A 26,433-nucleotide genomic window follows, 5' to 3' on the forward strand; every position below is an offset into this window, starting at 1 on the left:
TGACGATTTTCGTCGCGATCGCAGCCGAGTTGCTAAGGGAGGGGGATGAACCTTCTTTGGCGTTGAAATAGCCCAGTCTTTTGGAGGTTAATGATATGGGCTTTTTTTTCTCGTAATATCCTCACACTTTGTGGGGGTACTCACACAGGTGGTGCTTATCAAGAATGATGGAGAGGAATTGCGAAACAGGTCATCCATTTTTCAAGGTTCTTCTCGTTCTTTTGATGCTTACAACGGTCCACAATGCAGCAAGTCGTAAGTATGAAATTAATATGCAAAGTGCACTATAGAAACATGCTTGTCGAGTAAGGAATTTAATATTTCTTATACTTGTTGAAACCAGTATAGGTGAAGGAACATTCAGATTAATTTACATAGGAGAGAGACAGTCATGGTTAATAACACACAGTCGCTGTGTACATTTATTCAGTATTCAGGAAGTCTCGGCCATTGAAATGATTTTCTATAGCAGCAGTCGAGTGCATTGTCTGTTGTCCATTGAAGGTAGCAATACATTTATTTTCAAGAAGTTTCCTTTCTTTTTTACCCAAGCAGGGAATGTAAATTGTAAAGATAGAGGATATAATTATGTTGAATCATCTGGGGTTTTTTTTAGTAGTTTCGTGTCGCCTCAATAGAATTTTTTATTGGATATGGAATAATACTTGGTAAATGTAGGCAACTGAGGAAAACAATTTAGATTTTAGTCATGAAGACACATCACCGTTAGGGCTGTGGTTTACATTCAATTTTTCAACATTCGTTGAAAAAATGTTACTTTGAAGAAAGAGCAAATAAATTATAAAAATTTCCAAACATGATTTTCTTCACATGTTGAACTTGATTATTATTTGAGTCTGTTATCTACTGTGGATAAAGGAAATCACGCAGGTGGCAAAACTTCATAGCATACATGAATATCTTACGAAAACACTTTATGAATAAGCAAACATTCCTATTACTTATTAATGAAGTTGTTTTGGATGCGGGGGGGGGTAGAGGAGAGAGAGAGGTGGTAGAAGGAGAGGAGGTAGTAAGTAGGGCTGTCGCTAAAGGGGGGGGGGGCAAGGATATCAGGGATATCTTCGGTAAATCTGTGCCCCGGTCGGGAAAAAAATGAAGAAAAGGGGAAAGGGGTGAAAAAATAGATAAAAAAGAAGAAATAATTGAAAGAATTAAGGAAACAGACAAAGAAAATGAAAGGCAGGGGCTGTTGGACTGACGCCTGTCGGAAAATGATAAACTATTCGTCCATGTAGGAATTTTCCAAATGCATCATATATAGCGACAGTGATTAGTTGTCCTGGTTTTAGGTCAAACTAGCCTAAATTTCAACCGACGTTTCGCGTTCGCATCATTCATTTAGTGAGATCCATGTCATCTTTACCTTTTTTACGTGTTGGACAGCGCTTAAGGGTTCCCTTTCAGATGAGTATAGACGTAGTTCCACATGGAAAATATGGAGTTCTAGAACTATCTGGGGTTAAAGGTGTTCTACTTCACACAATTTTAATGTGCTGAATCTGATTAGACTGGTTCCCAAACCGATTTTCCGTGTATTGACCACCTAAGTTGTATAAACAAAATGGCTGTCAAATTGACCATTCAGAATCTTATTTCTACAATATCCTTTTATAAAATTCGCTTAAAGAGAATTGGATACTACAAAATTCTGCACACATAACCCTTATGGAACAAACACAGTGTTACCACAGTGTGTACCACAGTGTGTAACACAGGGTGTACCACAGTGTGTACCACAGTGTGTAACACAGTGTGTACCACAGTGTGTTCACAGCGTGTACCACATGTGTTTAATATATTATTTTGGGACGTGTGGTAACACTGTGTTTACAACACTGTGTAACAGTGTTGCCACACAGTCGCCACATAGTCCGAAACACATATTAAACACACTGTGTACCACACGTTTATAACCACATAGTCCTTTACACTGTGGCATTCACCACATAGTCCACCACACTATGACATACACCACATAGTCCACCACACTATGACATCAACCACATAGTCCACCACACTATGACATATACCACAGAGTCCACCACACTATGACATATACCACAGAGTCCACCACACTATGACATGCACCACATAGTCCACCACACTATGACATACACCACATAGTCCACCACACTATGACATATATCACATAGTCCACCACACTATGACATATACCACATAGTCCACCACACTGACATATACCACAGAGTCCACCACACTATGACATATACCACAGAGTCCACCCCACTATGACATATACCACAGAGTCCACCACACTATGACATACACCACATACTCCCCCACACTATGACATACACCACATAGTCCCCCACACTATGGTGCTCATCTTACTGTGATGTCTACCACACAGTCCACCACACGGACATTGACTACACAATCCACCAAACTGTGGTATGCATGTGCCACTAGCTCATTTACCACATGCAGTCCACTACATACCCATGCAGCACATACCATGTAGACCACTGCAACACAGGCCAACTGGAACGAAGCACAGTGTCCCGCGATCTTGACCACAAAAGTATACCATCATTGCCAATTAGTGCTGATCTCAATAGGAGTGGAAGCTAATAATAGTGTCACCAATTCAAATCAAATTTTAGAATATATCTTTCATCATTTTGCATACCCAGTTGTAAAAAAAGAAAAAAAAATCAACACTAAAAATTTCCATCCTCCTGATCACAACATAATTGATTTGAGAATTTGTCTGTTGTCACTGGCTGTAGGTACTTGGGTGGTTGTATCATGGTAGACATTGTGCTTTGGTCCCAATCTGAAGAGTAGGGAGAGCAATCCACAAGACACGAGAAAATATAATTAGAAATAAAAAATGAAAAAATTCATTTCGTTCAGTTTAATAAACAGTAATAAAATAAAAGCAACATGAAAATAACTGGGTCATAAATACCAGCACAGTGAATACAAACATGAATTTTTCTCCTCGATTTTCACAAGTAAACATACGTTGTGGAATGAAATTGTTTGGGAAAACAAGCCTGGTATGAAATATTTCTTAAATGTAAACATATTAACGGGGTACTCCAGGCTGACATAATACAATTTTAACAAATAAAGTAAAATGAGACAAACAAAATACTGAAAATTTCATAAAAATCTGACAAGGATGACAAAGTCATTACATTTTTAACTTTTGCATTACTAGGGCAAAACAGTGCTATGCATGTCTTCATGAATATGCAATGAGCAAGCTGATGATATCCCCACGTAATCTTTTGTATTTTATTTCAAAAAATTATATTTAGTCAAATTTTGTCACCAAATATAATTACAAAAATTGGATTGACAACTGATTTAGTTTGTAAGAAAATCATTGTGCCAACTTATTTTGTTACAAGGGAGACATGTCGTGTACACATGTAGGAAAATATGAAATGATCATGATTTTATTAAATAAAATAAGAAAAAGGAAGGTGGGGACATGACATCATTAGTCAACCTATTGCACATTCATGATGACTTGCATATGACCATTTTCACAAAATATTGCTACGCTTGAAATTCTATAACTTCACTATTTGCTGTCAGATTTTCAGCGTTTTGCTCGGTGGATTTTACTATATTTATTTTGATATGTACCCCTTTAAGGTATCTAACATTTATGAGTCTATATTCTGACAAATTTATCTTTGAGGTTGTTCTTTCATTCAAATGCAAGTATCTTCATTCGAAACAAGATTTGCAAGGTTACAAGTGATGAAAACACCGAACTAAAATAACCTGTTTAACCTTAAAAGAAAAGGTTACTTGAAAAAAAAAACAAGTGGAACGCCTCTGACAGTCTCGCCTGCGTCACGCAATTCAATATAGCAACAATGCTGACTTTGAATAAAAACAGTGATACTTGATTACCCTAATGTTCAAGTTTACTTTCAAAGTTATGAAGACATTTCTAAAATTACTCCCAACATAGTCAAAGTCAAATGACATTTGACCTTAATCATTTGACTAAAAACTAGTGCAAGATTATCAATGATACTTGATTACCCTTATATCCAAGTTTCATGAACCAGATCCATAATCTTTCAAAGTTATGACATTTAAAAAAATATCTCGAGCATGGTCACAGTTCATTGACCCTAAGTGACCTTTGACCTTAATCATGTGACCTAAAACTCATGCAAGATGATAAGTGAAACTTAAAGCTTGTGTATAGTTTTGGTAAATCCACCAAAATGCACCTATCACTATTCCAATTCATTGCTAGCCAATATGAATGGATATGCCCTATAACAGTTATGATGTGGAGGATATGAAATGAAAATGTGTTTTACAGGATAAATTTTGCAATTTTACATGGAAATTTAACTTGATCGGGTCACCCGATCAAATTAAAATATCTGTGCGTTTTTGTCTTTCAATTAAATCCTATTCCAAATCATGGAATGGGCTTAAACTTTCAAGATATGTTCTTTGTCTGTAACTTTTGGATATCTCATCACTAAATTTATAAAATAAGCGCTTGAATGCCCATTTTTTAAATTTAAAACAAGCATCGCCGAGAGAGGGCGCTATATATCCAAGATTTGAATATTTGAAATTTTCTCAGAGAAGTGCAGTTGGAAAAATATCTAACGGTCTCTACGCTTCAGTAAGACTGTCATATTAGATGATATTCGATTATCAATCACATTATTGACCCTTTACCAAAGCTATACACAGGCTTTAAATACTCATGTCCAATTTTCCTAAACTAGGTCGATAAAATTCCAAAGTTAAGATGACATCTCAAAAACTTTGGTTAAAGATTTCAATTTTGATAACCAAACATGGTCAAATTTTATTGACCATAAATGATCATTGGCCTTGACAATGTGACCTGAAACTCATTGTCAGTGGTACTTGATTACCCTTATGTTCAAGTTCATGAAATAGGATCATGATGATGACAGTTAAAAAAATTAACAGTTCAGGTTTCAGTGCTGTGACCTTTGACTTTGATCATGTGACCTGACAGGCTGACACTAATGTAAGATTATCAGCAATTTAACTTTTGTACAAGTTTCATAAAATAGGCCCTTATATTTTTAAATTTATGACATAAAAAAAACTTAGACCCTAAATGAACTTGATCATTCAACCTGGACACTCATGCAAGATGATCAGTGATACTTCGTTACACTTATGTCCAAGTTTCATGAACTAGGTCCATATACTTCCTAACTCCTAAGTTATGACATTTCAAAAACTTAACCTTGGTTAAGATTTCAATGTTGACGACGACGCCGCCGTAGTCGGAAAAGCAACGCCTATACATGTAGTAAAGCAAATCCCTACCATCACAGAGAGTTGTGAAATTTCGAAACAGGAACAAGTAACCAACATTTATTTTTCAAAAATAAGAACACTTTGCATATATTTTGCCTTTTCACACCTATATACAAATATCAGAAAAATATGAACAAGAGCCAAAAAATGTCCACAAATCTCTTGCATGAAGTGCATATACTAGCGTCCATATAGCTGCATATAAGTATTCCTTTGTATTAGTTGGAACTTGGAAACAGTATCAAACGGAAGGCACATGGCAAGAAATGATTTGTCATAGTATAAATATAAAAATATATCAATCTGAGTTTGATGAATATCACAAGGTGATAAAGCAGGAGTTGGCATGTCATGATAAATTTTGAAAGCACACACTATATAAACCTGAGTTGGCTGTATTAGCAGACATGTCATAATACATGAAAGACATTTTCGTGTAATATATACCCATGATCAGAATAAAATGGGTTTTTTAATGACTCGTATGAGGCAATATTAAGGCTTATTTCCAAACAAAAAAAAAGGTATCACACTTAAACCTGCTTTTCTGCACGTCTTCGAGATGCACGGACATCTTTCAGCTTCTGGCCCATGCGTGCACGTACTTGGCCCGTGGAAGTGCAGGGACATTGTTGTCATGCTTGTTGTGTGTGCTGAATATAAGAAAATGAAAGGACACAAAAACTGGCTCAAAGTCTCAAACTTTTATCAAAGACTCTACATCATATATAAATATTAATTAAAGCCAAGTCAAGTTCCGTCTGTTTGTGACTGTTGGTTACTCAGCTGCAGTGGAGTATCTAAGAGTCACAAACACAACAAAAAAAAACATGCATACCCATGAAACAGGATTATAATATTAGGGGCGGATAAGTTAAAGCAAGAAAATCAAGATTTCAGGCTCGGTAATCTTATTTCTATAGTCCTACTTGATTGAAAATATCTTATGAAATGACAAGGAAGTGACTTAAAGGAAATTAAGTTCTTAAACTGGTTGATTGTCTAAGCCTTTGACTCTGTGAATTTCTCATTTTTTTGGTCCGCCGCTCTGGAAGAAATTGTACCGGTGACAGGCAGCATCATTGTAAAATGTAAAATGACAAGACATTTGTGAAGATCAATCACTTACTTAAAACATTAAAATGTTTTCTATGGTTACGTAGATTCAAATCAAAGTCGGTGTCCTTTTCCTCCGTTTTCTGTTAGTTTTTTTTTTGTTTCCACATCAATAACTTATTTTCACCGTAGATTACCATTTGGAGAGACTGTGCTATTCTAGTACATGTAGTTACTCTTTCAGGGAGATTCACCCTAACCCTCCGCCTTGAAATTATTGACAAGCTTGGTAATATGAGAAATTACAGAGCATCTTCCTATTTACAGTAATTGTGATATTCTGAATTCATTTGTAGATTCACGCAGAGACAATCATTCTTGGCAAAATACACAAGAAAATGTAAAAGCTATCAAAGGGGAAGTTCACCCTGATGAATAATTGGTTGTAATAAGAAACAAAAAAAAATTGAAAAATACATCAGTGAAGGTTTGATAAATATCATTAAAGAACAGAGATTTTTTTAGAATATGATTTTATGACATCACAGACGATATGAATTGGCCAAAATGCAATTTTTTCAAAAATTGAAAGTGATTTTTTTATTTTTGCGGTGGATATATCCTCAGACACATCATTTCATAGCCCCTTCTACTAGAATTTACCATAACGCAAATCTGTGTGTGAGACACAGTGTTATTTGTGAATGTTGATATGCCAGGGCTAGCAATGGAAATTCATCCATTTAGAGTGCCAATATCCTACAATGATATACCAAGAGAGTCAGAAAAAAACTTTAACATTTAAAAAAATCACCAATTTAATGAAAAAGCATGTCCGGAAAACATAACTCTCATCTCATATAGATGTATGTCCTGAAAGAGCATCTACTCCATCATAATTTCAGATACAATTTTTATGTGGTATATGTTTAACCTTCGATAATTAAGAGGTATTCTTTGTTGTGATGTAAAATTCTATTTGCACCAAAAGCATGAATGCAATGCTCTGGAGAAGATACTCTTTCTGGACATATGAGAATTTTGTTTTCTGGTCATGATTTTTCATTTAATTGGCCACAGAATCTTGCCGTAAATAATAAACTTTTAAACTGACCTTTATGGTTCCGCTGGTCTTCAGTCTTTTTCTTCTTTAGAAGCTCTGCCATAGCAGATCTGTCAGCTTTCCCAACCTGCAACCAAAAATGGAAATAAAATATGAACAGATATGGAATATGTTTAGAATTTTTAAAATTAAAATTTAATGTAGCCCCCCCTCCCCCGCTCAACATTTTTCAAGACCATCCAGCTACGATTTTTTGGGGTGACCGCGCCGCGCCACTCACATTTAAGTCTCGCATATCTTCTGAGTTCAAATTTGCGACACCTGGGTACGCGGTCATGTGCAAATCCAATGCAATTCTGTATCTAGACTAGGAATCCAGACAAAATTCATAAGTGTATCATTATTTTTAGTTTTTCTAATGAATTTTCTTTTATTGAAGTAGTACCACCAATACTTTCCAATTCCATCAATTTTTTTTTCAAGTAGAAATTTAAGAGCAATTTTTTGAATCACCACTGGCAGCGATATCAAGTTATGTATAAGTCATTTTTTTTTTGCAAATCACAGAATAAAGTCTGGCCTGCTTCAGGTAAACACTTATCACTTTGGACTAAATTTCCTGGCTAGTATGCTTCAAAATTTCCTGATCCATGCACGTCTTAAAAATTTAAGTTGAATGTAAAGTTTCAACGTACCCTCTTTCTCACATCTTTTTTTGAGGTTGAAGCCTCATCCTCCATGTCCTCATCTGTGGCATCAGACTCATCCATAGCCTCATCTACTCTGGTTGCGGTGTTTAGGAACTCCTTCTCTTTCTTTAGTACATCAGCTTTTTTTTCTGTAAGGGACAGGCACATTAAGGACAGACATAAATAATCAGAGTAATTTCAAAGAGCCATTTATGAAATGCATTGTAAAAATGGGGTTTTAGCATTATTAGAATTATTACTACAGAGTATAGACAAGTTATCAAATCAGAATTCAGACACCAGTTTTTAAGTTATAGACGTAAATAATTTTATCTGAATTCTGTACACACAAACTATTTTGAGTTGTAGACATATTTTTCAGTAGATCTAAATAAGATAATTATTATTTAAAAACTAGTAAGAATCTTTCACATCATTAAATTTGTCCCCAAATTTGTTAATTAGCCGATGTAATGCTAATCCAGTCTAGCCAGGAGGCTTCTAGAGAGTAAAAATCATTTACTAACGTAACTTACTCTCATACGAAGCCAGGGCTTCTATTGTATACATGTGCATGTAGGCAGCCAAAACCTGAAACTTTTGCCCCCGAGATTTCTACTTTCTCTCTAAAAGATCTAGCCCTAAATCATGTACCTGGGATACAACTTCATTTCCGACATTTCTATGCTATGGATTTTATTTTTAGACAAGAATTCATCAAAAAAATGAAAAATTGTCATGAAAAAAAAGAGACTTGCCCGATGTTTACACCGCCATCTTGTTTTCTATTGTTCTTCACCCACGATACGGACGCTTGAGTCGCGTAACGTGGGTGAGAGTAGCCAGGCGGCTTCTAGAGAGTAAAATTCATTTACTAACGTAAGGTTACTCTCATACGAAGCCAGGTCTTCCTTCTCATAGACGCGTGCGTCGGGTAACGTTGGCGAAGAACAATAGGAAGTAAGATGGCGGCGTAAACATCGGGCAAGTCTCTTCCGTCTTTTCACAATATTTCTCTCATTTTTTTGATGAATTCTTGTTCAAAAATAACGAGAGCGTAGAAATGTCGGAAATGAAGTTTTTTCAATGTACATGATTTAGGCCTAGATCTTTTCTATTAAGGAAAGTAGAAATCTTGGGGGTGAAAGTTTCAGGTGGTTTGGCTTCCGTCGTGTGGGTCAATGAGAAGACCTGGCTTCGGATGAGAGTAACCTTACGTTAGTAACTGATTTTTACTCTCTAGAACTAGAAGCCGCCTGGCTAGGTGAGAGTAAGGCCGTGTTTATGCTTCCACTTTTCAGGCCAGAATCAGCGTTTCCAAACGTGATTAGTCCAAAACACGGTTGCGTTCATGCTTACTTTCATTTAAACGCTGTTTCAAAACGCCGATCGTAAACTCACAAAAAGGTGCGTTTGTAAACGTTGTTTGACCAGAATCAGGCTTTCTGGGGAAGTATAAACAGAACCACGATCATAAACGTGTTTAAATGACGTCATTTGGTACATGCTTCCGGTGAGATGAAAATCCGCGGGCAAATACAGTCGTATTGCTCCTTGTTATCTCTACGTAAAAACAACATCGGAAAAAAAAACTTTTGAAAAAAGGCGCGCCCAATTTGACCTCGCTTTACGATGCGAAGCCAGCTGGAGATCATGATATGCTCTGAAAAGTTAAGCATAAACAGCACTCCCAGAACCACGTTTACGATCGGCGTTTTGAATCGACGTTTGAAATCGCTGATTCTGTCCTCGCAATGGAAGCATAAACACACCATAAGATACGTTAGTATTAGTCTTGAGGACGCAATGATGATGATTTTTTTTAGATATGTCATATACTTCATCATTGACGTCTTGACACTCTCTCCATAGTGTCTTAAGCGAAGGACCAAAACAAAGATGGATTTCCCTAGAAAATCCATCTTTTTAAACCAAAATCACAAGAATTCTATTCATTCTTACATCTTCCTACGCCTAATGCGTAGGAAGGTTTTAAATATTATTATAAAAAAATATAAAAAAATGAAGATTTCTTACCTAACTGATGCCGCGTAGACCCCCGTTCCACATGTAAACAATGGAAATACTATAGCGTCGACCCTTGAACCGTTTATGTATGACGTACTTCCGGAAAGCAAACCCGTCTTAACAATTTAGAGATGAAAATTCTTATTTAACAAATCATTAACTAACCCATTAAAATTTATATTTTCATTATAAATAATTCATATCAATATATATAAATTATTTATGATCACGAAATAAATTTTAAGATTTGTTGAATAAGAATTTTCATCTCTAATTTCTATCTCTAAATTTTATATTTTAATATAATAATATTTAACACCTTCCTACGCATTAGGCCTAGGAAGGTGTAAGAATGAATAGAATTAATAGAATTCTTGTGATTTTGGTTTAAAAAGATGGATTTTCTAGGGAAATCCATCTTTGTTTTGGTCCTTCGCTTAAGACACTATGGAGAGAGTGTCAAGACGTCAATGATGAAGAAGTATATGACATATCTAAAAAAAAATCATCATCATTGCTTCCTCAAGACTACGTTAGTATAGTATTAGTAAATGATTTTTTACTCTTTAGAAGCCTCCTGGCTAGTAGAAAAGATGGAAAGAGCTTACGGCCGTGTTTATGTCGCCATCTTGATTTCGTTGTCTTTCGCTTGGCGACAGCACGCAAATCGCGCGATTCGTTTTTTTATGAATTCTTCTTTAAAAATGAAATCAATATTGCAGAAATGTTACACCCGGTAATCTACTTCACTTGGAAAATAAGTTGAACCCCATGACAGGTAGGCCTACATGTTTTAGGGCTAGATTTAGAGGGAAAGTAGAAATCTCGGGGGCGAAAGTTTCAGGTTTTGTACCAGTACGTGGGTGAATATAGCTCGTGATCCCAGGCGTCAGTGGGGAGTAACCCTACGACTACGTAGAGTACTATGTAGAGCTAAATTCATAGTAACCCAGGCCAGGAAACTCCCGCCCGCTACGCGGGCGGGAGTTCCCTGGGTTAAATTAAATCATGACTTTCAGTTTCAGACGCCTCCAGGCTAGTCGAGCACCACATAGCCTATAGATCTATATACATACGGTTCTTCGGCAATTACCCCTGGACAAAGGGAGAGCATAAATAATTACATATTAGGTACAAATCAGGATATAATAATGTATATTTACCACTGGCCACTAACACCTTGGCCTTCCACATCCCAGCCAATGTTTCGGCCGTTTCTCTGCGGGGTTCCGGACTCCACCAGGCCCTCAAACTTCGGGTCCACCAAGTTGACCGACATCTTTTTGTTTGTTACAAAATCGCTAGAAGTAACAGTTCCTTGTTTCCACCCAGTGTACTAAGACGCACATGGTTGATATCCTTATCAATTCAAGAAGATTAAGACAAAGTGCAGTAAGATCAGATTCTAACGGGCGTAAATATTGGATGAAGCGATAAACTGTAACGGGCGTCGGTGAGCTTTAGCGAGTGAATTTGAAACGCACATGTATTACACTAGCGCGCTAGCATGCCTCGCCGAAAATAGATTTCCGAGGCCGAGATTTACCGAAGAGTTCCGGATATCTAGTATAGATGGTAGATCTATAACTCTATTAACGTTATAGCCTTTACTGATAGTTTATCCATTGCGATGATGATCTTAAAAGAAAATAAAAAATCATCAAATATCAAAATTACCGGCAAAATTTCAGTGTAAATTAAAAACTAAATGGAGATTGTATTGGGAATAGTGCATCAAACAATTTTTCAAGTTTAGTACTCCTCCCTGCTCCCCCCCCCCGCCCTGCGCGAGCTTGAAGACCCTTGTTCTTGCTTGTTAAATTTTCTCGGGTATGATTGAAGAACTTACTGTGGTAACACTGTGTTTGTTACCCAACTATGTGGGCAATTATGTGATTAACAATGTGATCTGAAGTCTAACACTGTGTCCACATAGTTTACACATAGTCAACTATGTGAACACACTGTGGTAACACTGTGTTTGTTACCCAACTATGTGAGCAAAATTTGTGATTAACTATGTGATCTGAAGTCTAACACTGTGTCCACATAGTTTACACATAGTCAACTACGTGTATGTGAACACACTGTGGTAACATTGTGTTTGTTACCCAACTATGTGGGCAATTATGTGATTAACTATGTGATCTGAGTCTCACACTGTGACCACATAGTTTACACATAGTCAACTATGTGAACACACTGTGGCAACACTGTGTTTGTTGCCCAACTATGTGGACAATTATGATTAACTATGTGATCTGAAGTCTAACACTACTGTGTCCACATAGTTTACACATAGTCAACTATGTGAACACACTGTGGTAACACTGTGTTTGTTACCCAACTATGTGGGCAATTATGTGATTAACTATGTGATCTGAAGTCTAACACTGTGTCCACATAGTTTACACATAGTCAACTATGTGAACACACTGTGGTAACACTGTGTTTGTTACCCAACTATGTGGGCAATTATGTGATTAACTATGTGATCTGAAGTCTCACACTGTGACCACATAGTTTACACATAGTCAACTATGTGAACACACTGTGGTAACACTGTGTTTGTTACCCAACTATGTGGGCAATTATGTGATTAACTATGTGTTCTGAAGTCTCACACTGTGACAACACTGTGACCACATAGTTAACACATAGTTTACACATAGTCAACTATGTGAACACACTGTGGTAACACTGTGTTTGTTACCTAACTATGTGGGCAATTATGTGATTAACTATGTGATCTGAAGTCTCACACTGTGACAACACTGTGACCACATAGTTAACACATAGTTTACACATAGTCAACTATGTGAACACACTGTGGTAACACTGTGTTTGTTCCATAAGGGAACGCGTACCATTGGTTATTGGTTGTTTTTATAATATTGGTTATTTCTGTGTGTGGTTAATTGATTTTATGCATAGTGGAATATTAGGGTTTAATTTCATAATTTCAGCTCATCGCTTATTAGTTTTGGTACGAATAGCATTTGCATCATTATGAATAACTGAACGGCACCTAAATGTAATATCAAAGTCAATTTTTATGCATTTTATTGTTCTTTGAATTTTTCTATTTACTTCTTGGTATTTTCTATCATTTGTTGTGTACATTTTGTTCCGAGGTCTTTCAAAGACTACTTATCAATGGCATTACAAATTTAAGCTTCAAAGATTAAATTATTGATAAACTTTTTTTTTGTTACCACAAATGTTAATTGTACTCTGAAACTAACATACACACACACACACACACACACCCTCATAGAAAGTTATATGCTTGCAAGGTACATCAGACATGTCCAATAAATAAAAGCATCCGGATGCTGATCCTGTAATCGCGACAATGATTAAACTCAATGAACTCGTAATAAGAGAGGAGTTTAGGAATTGATAAGCTGGTAATTATGCGGAAATTAGATTTTTTTAAGTAAGATAGATTCAGTGGTGTTATACAGTGCGCCCCACAACAAAACGTAACCGAGATTTATCGATGATTTATTATAACTTAATCACAAATACTGTAGACAAATGACCTATCATTTTAAGGCTTAGAAACTCCTCTTTCATCTGAAATTACCGAGATTATTTCTTATTCACGCATGAGTGAGCAAAAACAATTTGAAGAGGGGATAAAAAGGTACTTGGCGGACTGTATCTAGGTTTCTAATAGAAAACCACATTTCTAAACAGTTCGATATCTGCTCTTTAATTTGATACCTCAATTACAAAAAAATGGTCAACATATAAAAAAGTTCTGGATATTTGAAATAAGGCTTGAGTTTCAATAATTTCACAAAATGAACAGGTTTTACAGGCTAGGTTGCAGACTCACTCGACACTCCATTATGCTGACGATCAGCCATGCATTAAGTCTTTTGTTAACCGAGCGATAGCTTCTGGGGGAAACCGGTGAAAACACGTTTATTAAATGAAATTATGGAAATACAAGCATTGTTTCGAGGGAACAGAACTTTATTACTTCTTGACCATTTCTGTGATTAAGGTACAATAAAAGAGAAGATATTAAAGTCATGTGATTTTTCTTCTGGAAATTCAGATACCTCCGCTAAATGAGTTTTGGTATTCTTTCTTCAAAAATTGTTTTTTCTCACTCATGCATGAATGAGGAATTATGAAAAGTAATTCGGATGAAAGAGGAGATTCTAAGCACAGTGGTAGGCCATTTGTCTATTGTATTTACCATTAAATTATGATAAATCATCGCTAAATCTCGGTTTTGTTTTTTATGGGACGCACTGTATATCCCTTTGTAATTAGATAACAGATTGTTCTAATTAGTATCAATCATTTTTGCAGTGTAAATTATTAATCAGATATTAGTATCAATACATTGTTAACATCCTTGGAACGAAATTATATCTTTGATTCAGCTCCATTACAACTGCAATCATCGCAATTAACCAAATAACAATTTGTAATGTATAAATGCTGGGGTCCTGTTTTACCGGATCGATAGCTTATTTTCTTAGTCATGACCGATTTATTTATGTATTTGTTTGTTTATTTTCTTTATTTAATTGGTGACGATGTATTCCTCCAAATCGATCATTAAAGTAATAGATGAAGACTATGGCCTCTATGCCAGTAGCGTACCTAGGGGTTTTTTTACAGGGGGGGGGGGGCAAAATCGTCCGCCAAAAAAGTGAGAAGAAAAAAAGTCCTCAACAGTATATAGAGAACATTTCGCACCAGAAAAAATCATTGACAAGCAAAAAAAAACAAATAAATAAATAAAGGAGGTATTCTACTTCGTCATGGATCAGTTGTGACTCGTCAGGGGGGGGGGGGTGGCAGTTTGCCCCCCGTAGATACCCTTGTGCTTCTATCCAATCCTTTGTCAAACGATATTGAATACAGAATAAGAAAAGATAAAAACGTGGAGCTAAAAACAGATTAGCTCTGGATGTGATAAAACCATGGGCAAGAACAAGGAGATTTCCAGCCCAGTCAATACAGAGCATATGCCCACACTGCGTCCTATTCGCGAAAAGTGTTGGGGATGTCAGATTTCCACGGCAATTGACTGCTGTTTTTTAACGACGGAAGATGATTTTAGTGACTGATTTGAGGTACTAACTTGTTTTAGCATGAGCAATCAGTTTCGTTAATATTAATATCATCATCATTATCAGAAACATAAATTCAGAATGGCCAATTTGGCAGCCATTTTGTTATGCAAATCAAGTGGTTAAAACCACCTAATTAACACATGAGAAATCAGCTTTGGAATCGGTCTAAACAGATTCAGCACACTTGAATAATGTTAAATATTCCGGTTCCCCTCTTTTACCCCAAAATACATCTCGAAATCTATCCAGGCCTCTTTTTCCAAAATGGCTCTTTGGTCTGTTAATGATGTAGAGGTTACGCTTGACATCATTTTTTTTCCAGAGTTGGAAATACTAGTTTTCAAGGTGTTATCATGGAGAGTAATTGAACATGGATACAACTCATAAATGAAATTGATAACAAATTAGCAAAAAATATTGGAATAATAATCATATCGCCTATGAATTAACCTTTCTAAAGCTGTATCGTGCACATTTTCAGAATACGGCCCAAGACCAAGATGAAAAACAATTTTATCTTTAAACTTGGGAACTTGTTTAGGTAGTTGTGAATGAATGAATAACTAAATGAATCAATAAATAGATCATAAAGGTTCATTATTATATCACATATGTTATGTAACAATGGCATTTCTCAATTGCACAATCCCATTTTCTTTTTTTTTTCATTTCAGAGACAACGGATACAACGACGGATCAGATGTACACTAGCGATGGTATTTTTCCTTCCCTTTTATTTGTTTTACATAACGAGAATATATATACGATAATTGCGGTATACAATTTCTGCATGGAATGTCCTTAATTCGCAAGTTTTTTTTTGTGGTTATAAGAGATCCGGGCTTGTTTTATGAAGCCCCCATTACACCAGATGAAGATCCCGCTACGTTGTTGAAATTCAAAAGAAAAGCAGGGACGTGGCGCCAACCTCGTTTGATTTTCTCGATAGATATGAAATTTTCACGTGCGTGCTACGTCCATATGGCGTCTGTTTGGACGTAGAGCCATCTGATACCCCATAACACCAACGCCACGTCCTTGCACTTATCTCTGCCTGAAAGAAAAAAAGGCATTGACGTAGTGGGAACTGCTACAGCGTACTGAGAGCGTAGCGAGAACTGTTATTGACATCAGTCAGAGGGCAGGTCCCACTAAAAGTGGCTTCTTTCTTCCAATATTCATGACTAGAGAGGTTTTGCATTTTTGATGAGCTTGATGCAGACCAAAGCACCACTTTAAATTCGGCCATTGCTGCTCTAAATATACATTAAATTTCATGATTTTGGTATCATTGTTAAGAAGAATATGAAAGTTGCGGTTTTAACATTACATTTACCATTATTTTTGTTTGAGCCCGAATGATTTTTATATCACGATCAAGTTGAATATCTACTATGCTTTAAAATGGTATAGGTTTCAAAACAAACAGTGGTTAATCAGGCCAAGATCACACTTTTAAATAACCAAGTACATTATGTAGCTTGCAAACAAGAATACTGCACTCTGATTGGTCAGAGAGACCACATACTCAACGGTTCGAGGTCACACCCCATGTGGTAATCTCATCAAATTACCCGCTCTTATTGTTTTGAATCCTTATCCAGCCAATCATAACTCTAGATTTCATACTACTCCAAAACTTTTATAAATCTCGTCTTGTACCTTGGTGGGAAAAGTGTGATCTTGACCCGACGGTGCCGCTTATTAAGAATTTAATATTAAGTGAGGAAGTACAATAATTGGGCTTTTTGGTGATACAGATATCTTTGAGGCTCAAAATGAAAAGTTTTGCACAATTTGCAAAAGAAAACAGAGAAAGAAAAATCATATTTGATGCTCATTTTTAGGCTTGAAATTCACTTATCAAAATATTTTATATGATATAATTGATTAAAAAAAAAGAGAAATATTTACTCTGTCCAATTGTCCAAAGATATTCATTTGACTTGAGGATAAAGTAGGTAATTTCTTAGAGGTGTCTTGTTTTTACTTTCAGCAACGTAGCCATTTTGACATTTTGGATAAATGTAAAAGTAAAAACGAAGACAATGCTAATTTCTACTAGGTCAACAAAAATTATTAATATTTATATTGATAATGAACTCATTAGAGCAAGTTAATTCTGTCAGGTATTTCAGCATTATTATACAGGAAAATTTAAAGTGGATTTATGCAAATCATCTGCTTACAAGATTTATTACCTGGGTAAATTACCAAAAAAACAACAACAGAACTCTGCTTTGTAAGTTCACATTTTAATTTAGTACTTACTCAAGCAGGGCGTTCAGAATAATTCTAATTAATACAAGCATTTAATGACTATCATTTTATGATAGTAGTCGATATCAACAGACTAACACTTTTATATGTTCTTTTTATGTTAAAACTCAGGGTTTTTTGCATTCTGCATTCCATCTGTAAACTGTGGGAGACAGTACATATTCGCCCCGACGTCGAATTACCGCGAATACCCTTATCATGTTGTGATTGGTATGATTTTCCAAACATTGGGTCAAGAAGAAACCGACATTCGAGTGTCGTTCCCAGGAAGATCATATGAAGACCATGTCATCCTGCCAGCTGGGTCTCCTCCATACAACTATACATTACCGGCGTCTCTGATAAGTCAGGAGGCAGAAGCGGGAATTATCAATTCGACGGTGTTTGTAACATCAGAGCAAGACGTAGCAATTGTTTCATATAACATCGCATTCAAAACATCGGACACATTTTCCCTGATACCCGCGAAGTTCCTTGGTAAGGAATACTTTATCACCCTGATATCTGGTTTGTTTGATGACACTATAATGATATCTGCTTTCAAAAAGATAGTGATGGTTGAAATCTTTCTAACTTCGTCCATTCAGCTCCAGAACGATACCTATAACGATGGCGACACTGTGAGACTCGTTCTTCTACCTTTTGATTCTTTCCAATTGATCTCAAATTCTACAAACATAACAGGATCTCGGATCACCGCAAACTCTTCGATTGCAGTAACAGTGAGTACCGAATGTGCTAATGTGCCTGAAGACATCATGTTTTGTGACCATCTTGCTGAACAGTTAGCTCCAGTGAAAGCTTGGGGAATGCTCCATGTGTTGAGCCCGTTCCCAAGACGACTTTCCGGCTACGTATTCCAGATAGTAGCTAGTCGGAATGGTACAACGGCGATGTACGATAACAATACTGTGAATATGAACATGGGCGATTATATCACAGTTGATAACCCCTCTCAAAACATGACTTTCGTGTATGCAGACAAACCCATCTCAGTGATGCAGTACAGCAAAGGGAGGAGTTTAGACAATAATTCATACAGTGATCCGTCAATGATTCGAGTTAACCCAATCAAGCAGTATGTCACAAGAACAACGATTCCAGTCTTCGAGTTCAACAAGACGTCATCAAATGATACCACATATATTGGAATGACTGCAGAGTGCAAGCAATTCAGGGGCATTTCAATTTACCAAAACGAACAACTTCTATCGGTAAGTGTATATAAGTAGGCCGTGGTGGGTACCCCATTGCATGTTGGTAAAAAAAAAATCAACTTTATAATGATCTCTACCCATTCATGTTTTAATTACCACGATGTCACTACTCGCTGTGCACCTCTGAAGAAAAAAAATGAAATCCATACATGAATATAACTTTCTTCCCTTAGTGTACATGAGGTACATTTCAGACCCCCTGCCCAAACAGAACCCCCCCCCAAAAAAAAAGGAATAAATAAATTAAAAAAAATGAAATAGATGAATATATAAATGAATAAAATAGATAGGACGATCGCAACGAAATCATGCACTCGCTAAAGACTTTAATTGATTAGACTTTTGTGATTAACGTTTATACCGTGGCGACCATACGGCGAGTCAAAAACAGCCGTTTTATTAATTTTGATCCAAATCCCTATGTGTAGATGGTACAAAAAATGTTCAAACGACTGTTATCGACTCGCCGTACGGCCGCCGTAGACCAAATGTGACCATGGTATTAGTTATTGGTTGGAAACTGATAATATGCTCGGTATGATTGAGGGAGCTGTCAGGTAGTCAAGTGTCAGATCATTGTGAGTAGGCGCTGTGTTTTTTCTAAGCCTGAATTGAACTCTGTATCGGCCGCATAGAAACGTTGTAAGCGTAACAGAGCGCCCATCAGTCACACCTTTCGGATTATGAAGTCAAGACATTTACTTCAACATGTTCAATGCGTAAGTAATGCATATGTGTAATCCGGAGATGTAACATGAGGCATCGCTGCAACATTACCTGTTGTAACAGGGCCTCTGTTAGCACATTGTTAGCGCTAACAGCGTTTCTGTGCGGTCAATACAGGATAGGGACCTCCATATCCCTTACTTTTATTGTCTTTCTTTATGCTAAAAGTTGCAATGTCTTATATAACATTAAACCTATAAAAAACGGTACGTTTCCTTTTTTTTTAGGCTGGTCAGTTAGGTACAGAAAGTAGAAGGCGTAAGAGCTACGAAAGTGGCAAGTCCTAATTTGTTAGAATCTAATACTGAATAATTCCATGGCAATGTTAAATCTCAGCAAAAGGTGGCAACGTGTCCAGTTTAAATTTGACATGAACGCAGGTTTGTACTAACCCTGACATCAATGTATTATTCTTTTTTTTCTTTGACAGCCTTGTTTGATGTTTTATTCCAAGCAGAACTGTCGATGTCAATGTAAACAGAAAAGACTTTGTCACGTTACAATTTCCATCATTCACGGAGTACATTGCATGGGAAAATAATCTAAATGAATTGGCGACGAGGATGGTTCAAGACGTTTTATGATTATAACTTTTCTCAACAAGAATATTGCAAACAAACAATAAGTGATTTTAGTTGACAAAAAATGTTATATAGAGATATTAAGCTGAGGTTTTTCTTTATCAACTATCAGCCGTGCGAAAAATGAATGACACTATATTGAACCTCCCCCATTGTAAATTCTGGCAATTTTATCTAGGTACCATGGGATGAGGAATATTCTCTACAAATCCTTGATGGGATCGAAATGTGCTCAAAATGGATGGTTGCTACCCACGGAAGATATTCAGTAGAGAGCGACGGGCAGGGAACCTACCCAGGGTTTCATGCTGTGGTGTACGGTACGTCATTTGGCAGAACGTACTTGTACCGGGCTGGCTCAAGTGACAAAGACTTGACGACATCGGAAGGTGAGGAAAAATATGAGCCATTGTCAATTCATGCACTCTCTGATAGAGTGTCATTTTTATGGCACTTTGTTGCTTGGTCTACACACAGTCTTGAGTCCTACAATAATTTCATAAGAAATCCTTTAATAGTATCATTGCAATTTAAAAAAATTACCCTCCTGTACACAACACAACCCTAATTCGGGAGAATTTGCCATGACCCATTCTTCTCTGAATTCCGGTAGGGTTTTTTAAATTTTAGTATGATAACCTAGACACTTAATCCACTGCCGCTTAGTCAATTATTTAACCCTAAATTGACTGGGTTATTTCGATGTCTAAGAAGACTGAGGGGGGGGGGGGTTGTTATTTACAAAGTAAAAACTTTTTACTTTGTAAATAACACACGCACGGTTCACAACACAACCCTAATTGAGAAGAATTTGCTATGACCCATGTCAGCAAATAAAAATTGAAGAAGGCCAGGGCCGAAAGCTTTACAACATAGTGTATACTTTGCTTCATCCTTGATTCTACTCTACTCTTCACACACACACACACACACACCCTAATATATATATATATATATATATATATATATATATATATATATATATATATATATATATATATATATATATATATAAACAGTGCGTCCCACAAAAAAAAACCGAAACCGATATTTATCATGTTTATCGTTATTTATCATAAATCTATCACAAATGCAATAGAATCTCCTCTTTCATCAAAAATAACTTAAATTATTCCTCATTCACGCATTGGTAAGCAAAAAAAATATGAAAAAGGGATACCAAAAGGTCTCTTGGCAAGCCGTATCTGGGTTTCAAAAAGAAAATCCCATTTTTAAAAGGTTCAATATCTGCTCTTTAAGTTGACACCTCAATTACAGAAAATTGTCAGGAAAAAAAGAAAGTTATGGTTATCTAAAATAAGGCTTTGATTTCAAGAATTTCATAAATTAAGAGGTTTTACAGGCTAGCGTTCAGAATCACTAGACACTTCGTTTTGTTGACGATCATCCATGCATTAGGTCGTTTGTTAACCGTGCGATGTAATGGGAAACGGGGGAAAAAACGTTCGTTTACTGAAACTATGGAAATACTAGCATTGTTTCGAGGGAACATATTTTTTACTTCTTGACCATTTTCTGTGATGAAGGCATCAAATAAAAGAGCAGGTATAACTTTTAGGCATGTGATTTTCCTTTTGAAATTCAGATACCCCCGCCAATTGAGTTTTTGATATCCTTTCTTCAAATTGTTTTGTTCACTCGTGCGTGAACGAGGAATAATCTAAGTAGTATCAGATGAAAGAGGAGATTCTAAGCTTTACATTGGTAGGTCACCCGTCTATTGTATTTGAGATTAAGTTATGATAATTCATCGCTCGATCTCGAATTCGTTTTTTTGTGGGACGCACTGTATATATATATATGAAATATGTGTGGGGAGGATGTATGTGTGTGTGGGTTTGTTTTGTGCGATCGAGCGCCTTTGTTATGTTGATCTGAAAAATGGATCGACGCCCCTGCTGCTTTCATAATGTTTTAATCAATCAACTCTCGAAGCCATTATGAATCAGAAAGCTAATGCAATTTTAAGACAAAAACATTGTTTCAATATTATCCCTCATAAGTTTAAAATTGAAATGAAACGGATACAAAATGGTAGGGCTTTGTTAGAATTATTGTTACCCGAGCATCTCTTTCTTATCTCTCTCTCTCTATACAGAAAACTGTGTCATAGATGCAATTCCTTTCTCAAACCAAACAAGGGTTGATTTAGTGGACCATGGTGCAAGTATCGTTGTAGCTTGTAATACGGGCTACTCCACCGGTATGGGCAATCTAACAGAGTTCATGTGTGATGATGGGACACTTACTGATCCTCCTGTCTGTTTTGGTAAGATTGGAAACCTCATTTTTTTTATTGGTGTCAGTCTAAATAACGTAATGGAAGATGGAGACATGTTACAAAGTTATAACAACTGAATTTCAAAGTTTTGTACCAATTTATATAAAATATTATTTCAAAGTCATATCAAATAAAATATGATATGGAAAGCTGTCAATATGCGTTCTTGTTTTCTTTTCTTTTTTTATTTATTTATTTTGTTTTGCCTCTATCATTATTTGTTTCCGATAGCGAATTTCATTATATATAACACTCGCGCGAGATGTTCAGTGATACTTGATTACTCTTGTGTCCAAGTTTTATGAACTAGATCCATACACTCTCAACGTTATGATAGTTATTCAACAAAATAATACCCTCACATGGCCAAAGTTCATTGACCTTAAATGACATTTTAATTCAGTGAACGACCTGAAACTTGTACAGAAGTTTTAGTGATACTTAATTACTCGTAAATGTATTTCCACTTTTTGTGAACTAGAACCATACACTTTCAGAGTTATGGTAATTCAACAAATACCCCCTAACATGGTCAAAACTTTTTGATTAATCATACTAGTAACTCTCGAAGCCATTATGAATCAGAAAACTAATGCAGTTTTAAGAAAAAACATTGTTTCATCATTATTTATTAGTTTCGAACTGAAATAGAATGGATTTTCATTAGTTAGGGCTTTGTTAGAAGTATTGTTACCCAGGCATCTTTTTCTTCTCTCTCTCTCTCTCTCTCTCTCTCTACAGAAAACTGTGTCATAGATGCAATTCCTTTCTCAAATCAAACAAGGGTTGATTTAGTGGACCATGGTGCAAGTATCGTTGTAGCTTGTCATCCGGGCTACTCCACCGGTATGGGCAATCTAACAGAGCTCATGTGTGATAATGGAACACTCACTGAACCTCCTGTCTGTTATGGTAAGATTGGAAACCTCTATTTTTATTTGTGTCAGGTTGAATATCGTAATGAAAGATGGAGACAAGTTACAAAGATATAACAATTGAACATCAAAGTTATATACCAATCTATAGAATATTATATCATAGTCATATAAAAGTTCATTGACACTTAATGACCTTTGCTCTCGGTCATTTAAATTCAAACTAAAGTAGGATGCTCAGTAATACTTGATTTCCTTTATGGCCAAGTTTTTCGAACTAGGTCCATGTGCTTCCGAAGTTATGCTGTCATTTCAAAACTAAACCTTCGATTAAGATTTGATGTTGACACCACCGCCGCCGCCGTCGGAAAAGCGGCGCATATAGTCTCAATCTGCTGTGCAGGTGAGACAATGAAACTTAAATATCATCGAAAAGGAGCAACCTACGTATGAATGGGCGTTATCTATTCTAGATCTTTATGTATAGGATGATTTTCCTCATTTGTTTCCTTGTGTGATATGTTTCCCTCATTACTCAAAACAATATTTACAAATACCTGTTGGTATGATAAATATTTCAAATGTGAATAACATGTCAACCTTAGTATCATCGTTTTAATTGAATTATTCCTGAATATTCTTTATTTTCTTTCTTACTTAAACAGAGATTTTTCCTTGTTCACTATCAAACATGGACGTACCGATGGCGGTGGTTTGTGATGGATATTACGATTGTGATCATTACGAGGATGAATCTAATTGCAGTGAGTATCAGCTTCTTTAATTCCACACTCAAGGGCCGTAAAACGTTTTAGAAGGGGGGGAAGGTGTGGAGCCCTTCAATCTTCTCAGTTCTACTGCCACTGATGCCATATTTCTACTTGAATTGACAGATTTTCATTTCAAAAATATTTATAATTTTCTTTATACGATTTGTTATTATTTGACACCCAACAAATAAAAAATTCTATGCAGTTTATTTACTTGAATGTGTCAGTTCGGTTTGTAACTTTGTGATTATTCTTTTTTCCGAATTGGCAACTTCATACATAGACCTATTACTGTTTTGCACAATTCACACGTACAACCGTAAATGGTCCTCAAATATTGGTGAAAAGATGAATGCACAATCGTATCCATGTAAAACTTAATTTCTTCAATACATCTTTTTAATTTCATGTTTCATTTTTAGATTATGAAGTAACTTCAATATGCAAATGAGGCAAATTTGCTAGCTTTTTTTTAAATAAAGACATTGAACTCATTTATTCATCATTAATTTTTGTTCATATTTTATTATGCTTTGGACATTTCATTTGTAATGTTTGGATTATCATCCTTGTTTTCTATTTTTAATGGCTAATTTGCATAATATGCAAATTAATTTTAAGGCATTTCGAATTCTCATGCTTATTGATAGTAGCATTTAAATGTCAACATTATTAAAAATGCTTTCAAGCACTCAATATGAGAAAAATCACAATATCTTGACATTCTTTTCCATATGTGGATGCATATTTTCATAATATGCAAGTAAGGGAAATTTTGCACTTTTGATTAAAAACACAGAATTCAGTTATTCATCATGAACTTTGATTCAAATTAAGTTCTTTTGAACACTTAATTTGCAATCTTTGGATTATTTCCCTTCCTTTTCAACCTTTTACAGCTAATTTGCATAATATGCAAATTTCATAAATTTCCACTGCTCGGATTTTGGGGGACTTTTAGTATTTTTGTTTAGGGGACCTTTCTGGAAAGCATTTCAGTGAAATATATCCCATGTTGCAATTAGTGGTGGGTTACCCCCCCCCCTTTTCTGGCTAGATTGACTGGACTATAAGTCCAATTAGACTGTCTGGTATATGGACAAAAACTGTCATTATTGTTGTTAATAATTTTTTTTTAGAAGAAGAGACACATTCATGAACTTATATAATTGACATAAGGTAAAAGTAATCAAATAATGGTAAATTTCATTTTTATCACTTGTTCGAAAGCTTTAAGTCGAATTTACATAACTTTTCCTGAAATCGAGAAAATATGGTGCTTTGTGATTCAATCACCTATGCAATAAAGAGTCACTAGCTCTCCGGAAAGATAAACCAATCAAAATTCATTCAACGTTCTCTCGAGATGAATATTTGTATTTTAGTTCACTCGGATAGGAGCCATCAGCATAGAGGACTAACCTTTTTTATTCTCTTCTTTTCTGAATCTACTCCTACAATTTAGATAACTCAGTTACATACCTCGAGGAAGGCCAATCACTTACTATAAGCACGCTATCTAACACAGGAGGATTCTACAATACAACCCTGTTGAAAGCAAATACTACAAATGGGTTTCGAATTGTGTTCCATCGTTTGCATCTTAATTATGATGATGAAATCCGAATAGGGACAGGGAACGATCCATCTGATCCCGAGTCTATTGTTACTACTGTCCATGGATATGCATACTACGCGGAAGATGTATACATAGATACCCACAAAATGTGGGTTGTTGTTATAGGATCGAAACAGAACAGTCATATTAATCTGAAAATAAGCGTTACTGCTATTGATTCTCTTAGTGAGTATTTGAACTTCGTTTTATTCTGGTATTAAATGTTTTCTGGTTTCATTTTTTATTACAATGTTTAATCATAACATTTGCATTAGAACCGACATGTAATATGAATTTCTTTACATTTTTACGCCATGAATGTCAGACCAGACTCAAACAAAATCAAAATGTTACCATACTGCAAGAATGAGAAATATTATAATGTGGCATGGTATTACGATAATGTATAAACTAACACATTGGTAATAATTTGTAATCATTATTATCATTATCATGGTTTGTAAACTCATTGAGTAATACATACATGTACATTGTGGTTAGCATCAGTTTAACATTTACTTTTCTTTAATTCCAGATTTCTTTCCTTGTACATCGTCTTCCATGAACTTGTCAGTGACGTTGACTTGTGATAGATATTACGACTGCGATAATTATGAAGACGAATCATCATGCAGTAAGAAATACAATAATGTATCTTTAAATTATGATTTATCTGCACTCTAAAAACACTGAGTAAAATTTCACCCAATAATTGGGTGGAAAAAGAACATGCACGATTGCCCAGGGTGTTTTTGCCTCATATTTGCCAATTTCAACGCATCATTGCGTAAA

General features: G+C 35.8%; 1 protein-coding gene and 1 long non-coding RNA gene across 2 annotated transcripts; one reads left to right on the forward strand and one right to left on the reverse strand.

Annotated features, from left to right (window-relative positions):
* Positions 1-151: 151 nt before the first annotated feature.
* On the forward strand, positions 152-26,325 carry LOC121423489. Its single transcript, XM_041618838.1, has 9 exons — positions 152-255; positions 15,947-15,988; positions 17,664-18,766; positions 20,255-20,465; positions 22,196-22,366; positions 23,120-23,290; positions 23,919-24,017; positions 25,489-25,827; positions 26,177-26,325. The coding sequence occupies exons 1-9, from the start codon at positions 165-167 to the stop codon at positions 26,323-26,325; spliced, it is 2,376 nt and encodes a 791-aa protein (XP_041474772.1). The 5' UTR covers positions 152-164.
* On the reverse strand, positions 5,820-7,545 carry LOC121424518. Its single transcript, XR_005971397.1, has 2 exons — positions 7,505-7,545; positions 5,820-5,987 (listed from the first exon to the last, which is right to left on the reverse strand). It is a non-coding gene; the product is annotated as an uncharacterized LOC121424518 (long non-coding RNA).
* Positions 26,326-26,433: the final 108 nt, after the last annotated feature.

The sequence above is a fragment of the Lytechinus variegatus genome, chromosome 11 (assembly GCF_018143015.1).
Source record: "Lytechinus variegatus isolate NC3 chromosome 11, Lvar_3.0, whole genome shotgun sequence".
Lineage (NCBI taxonomy): Eukaryota > Metazoa > Echinodermata > Echinoidea > Temnopleuroida > Toxopneustidae > Lytechinus > Lytechinus variegatus.

Coding starts and splice junctions, on each gene's coding strand:
- LOC121423489 (XM_041618838.1), top strand. CDS start 165: ATGATGGAGAGGAATTGCGAAACAGGTCATCCATTTTTCAAGGTTCTT. Junction 18,767..20,254: donor AAAACGAACAACTTCTATCG/GTAAGTGTATAT, acceptor AATTTTATCTAG/GTACCATGGGATGAGGAATA. Junction 23,291..23,918: donor TGAACCTCCTGTCTGTTATG/GTAAGATTGGAA, acceptor TTACTTAAACAG/AGATTTTTCCTTGTTCACTA.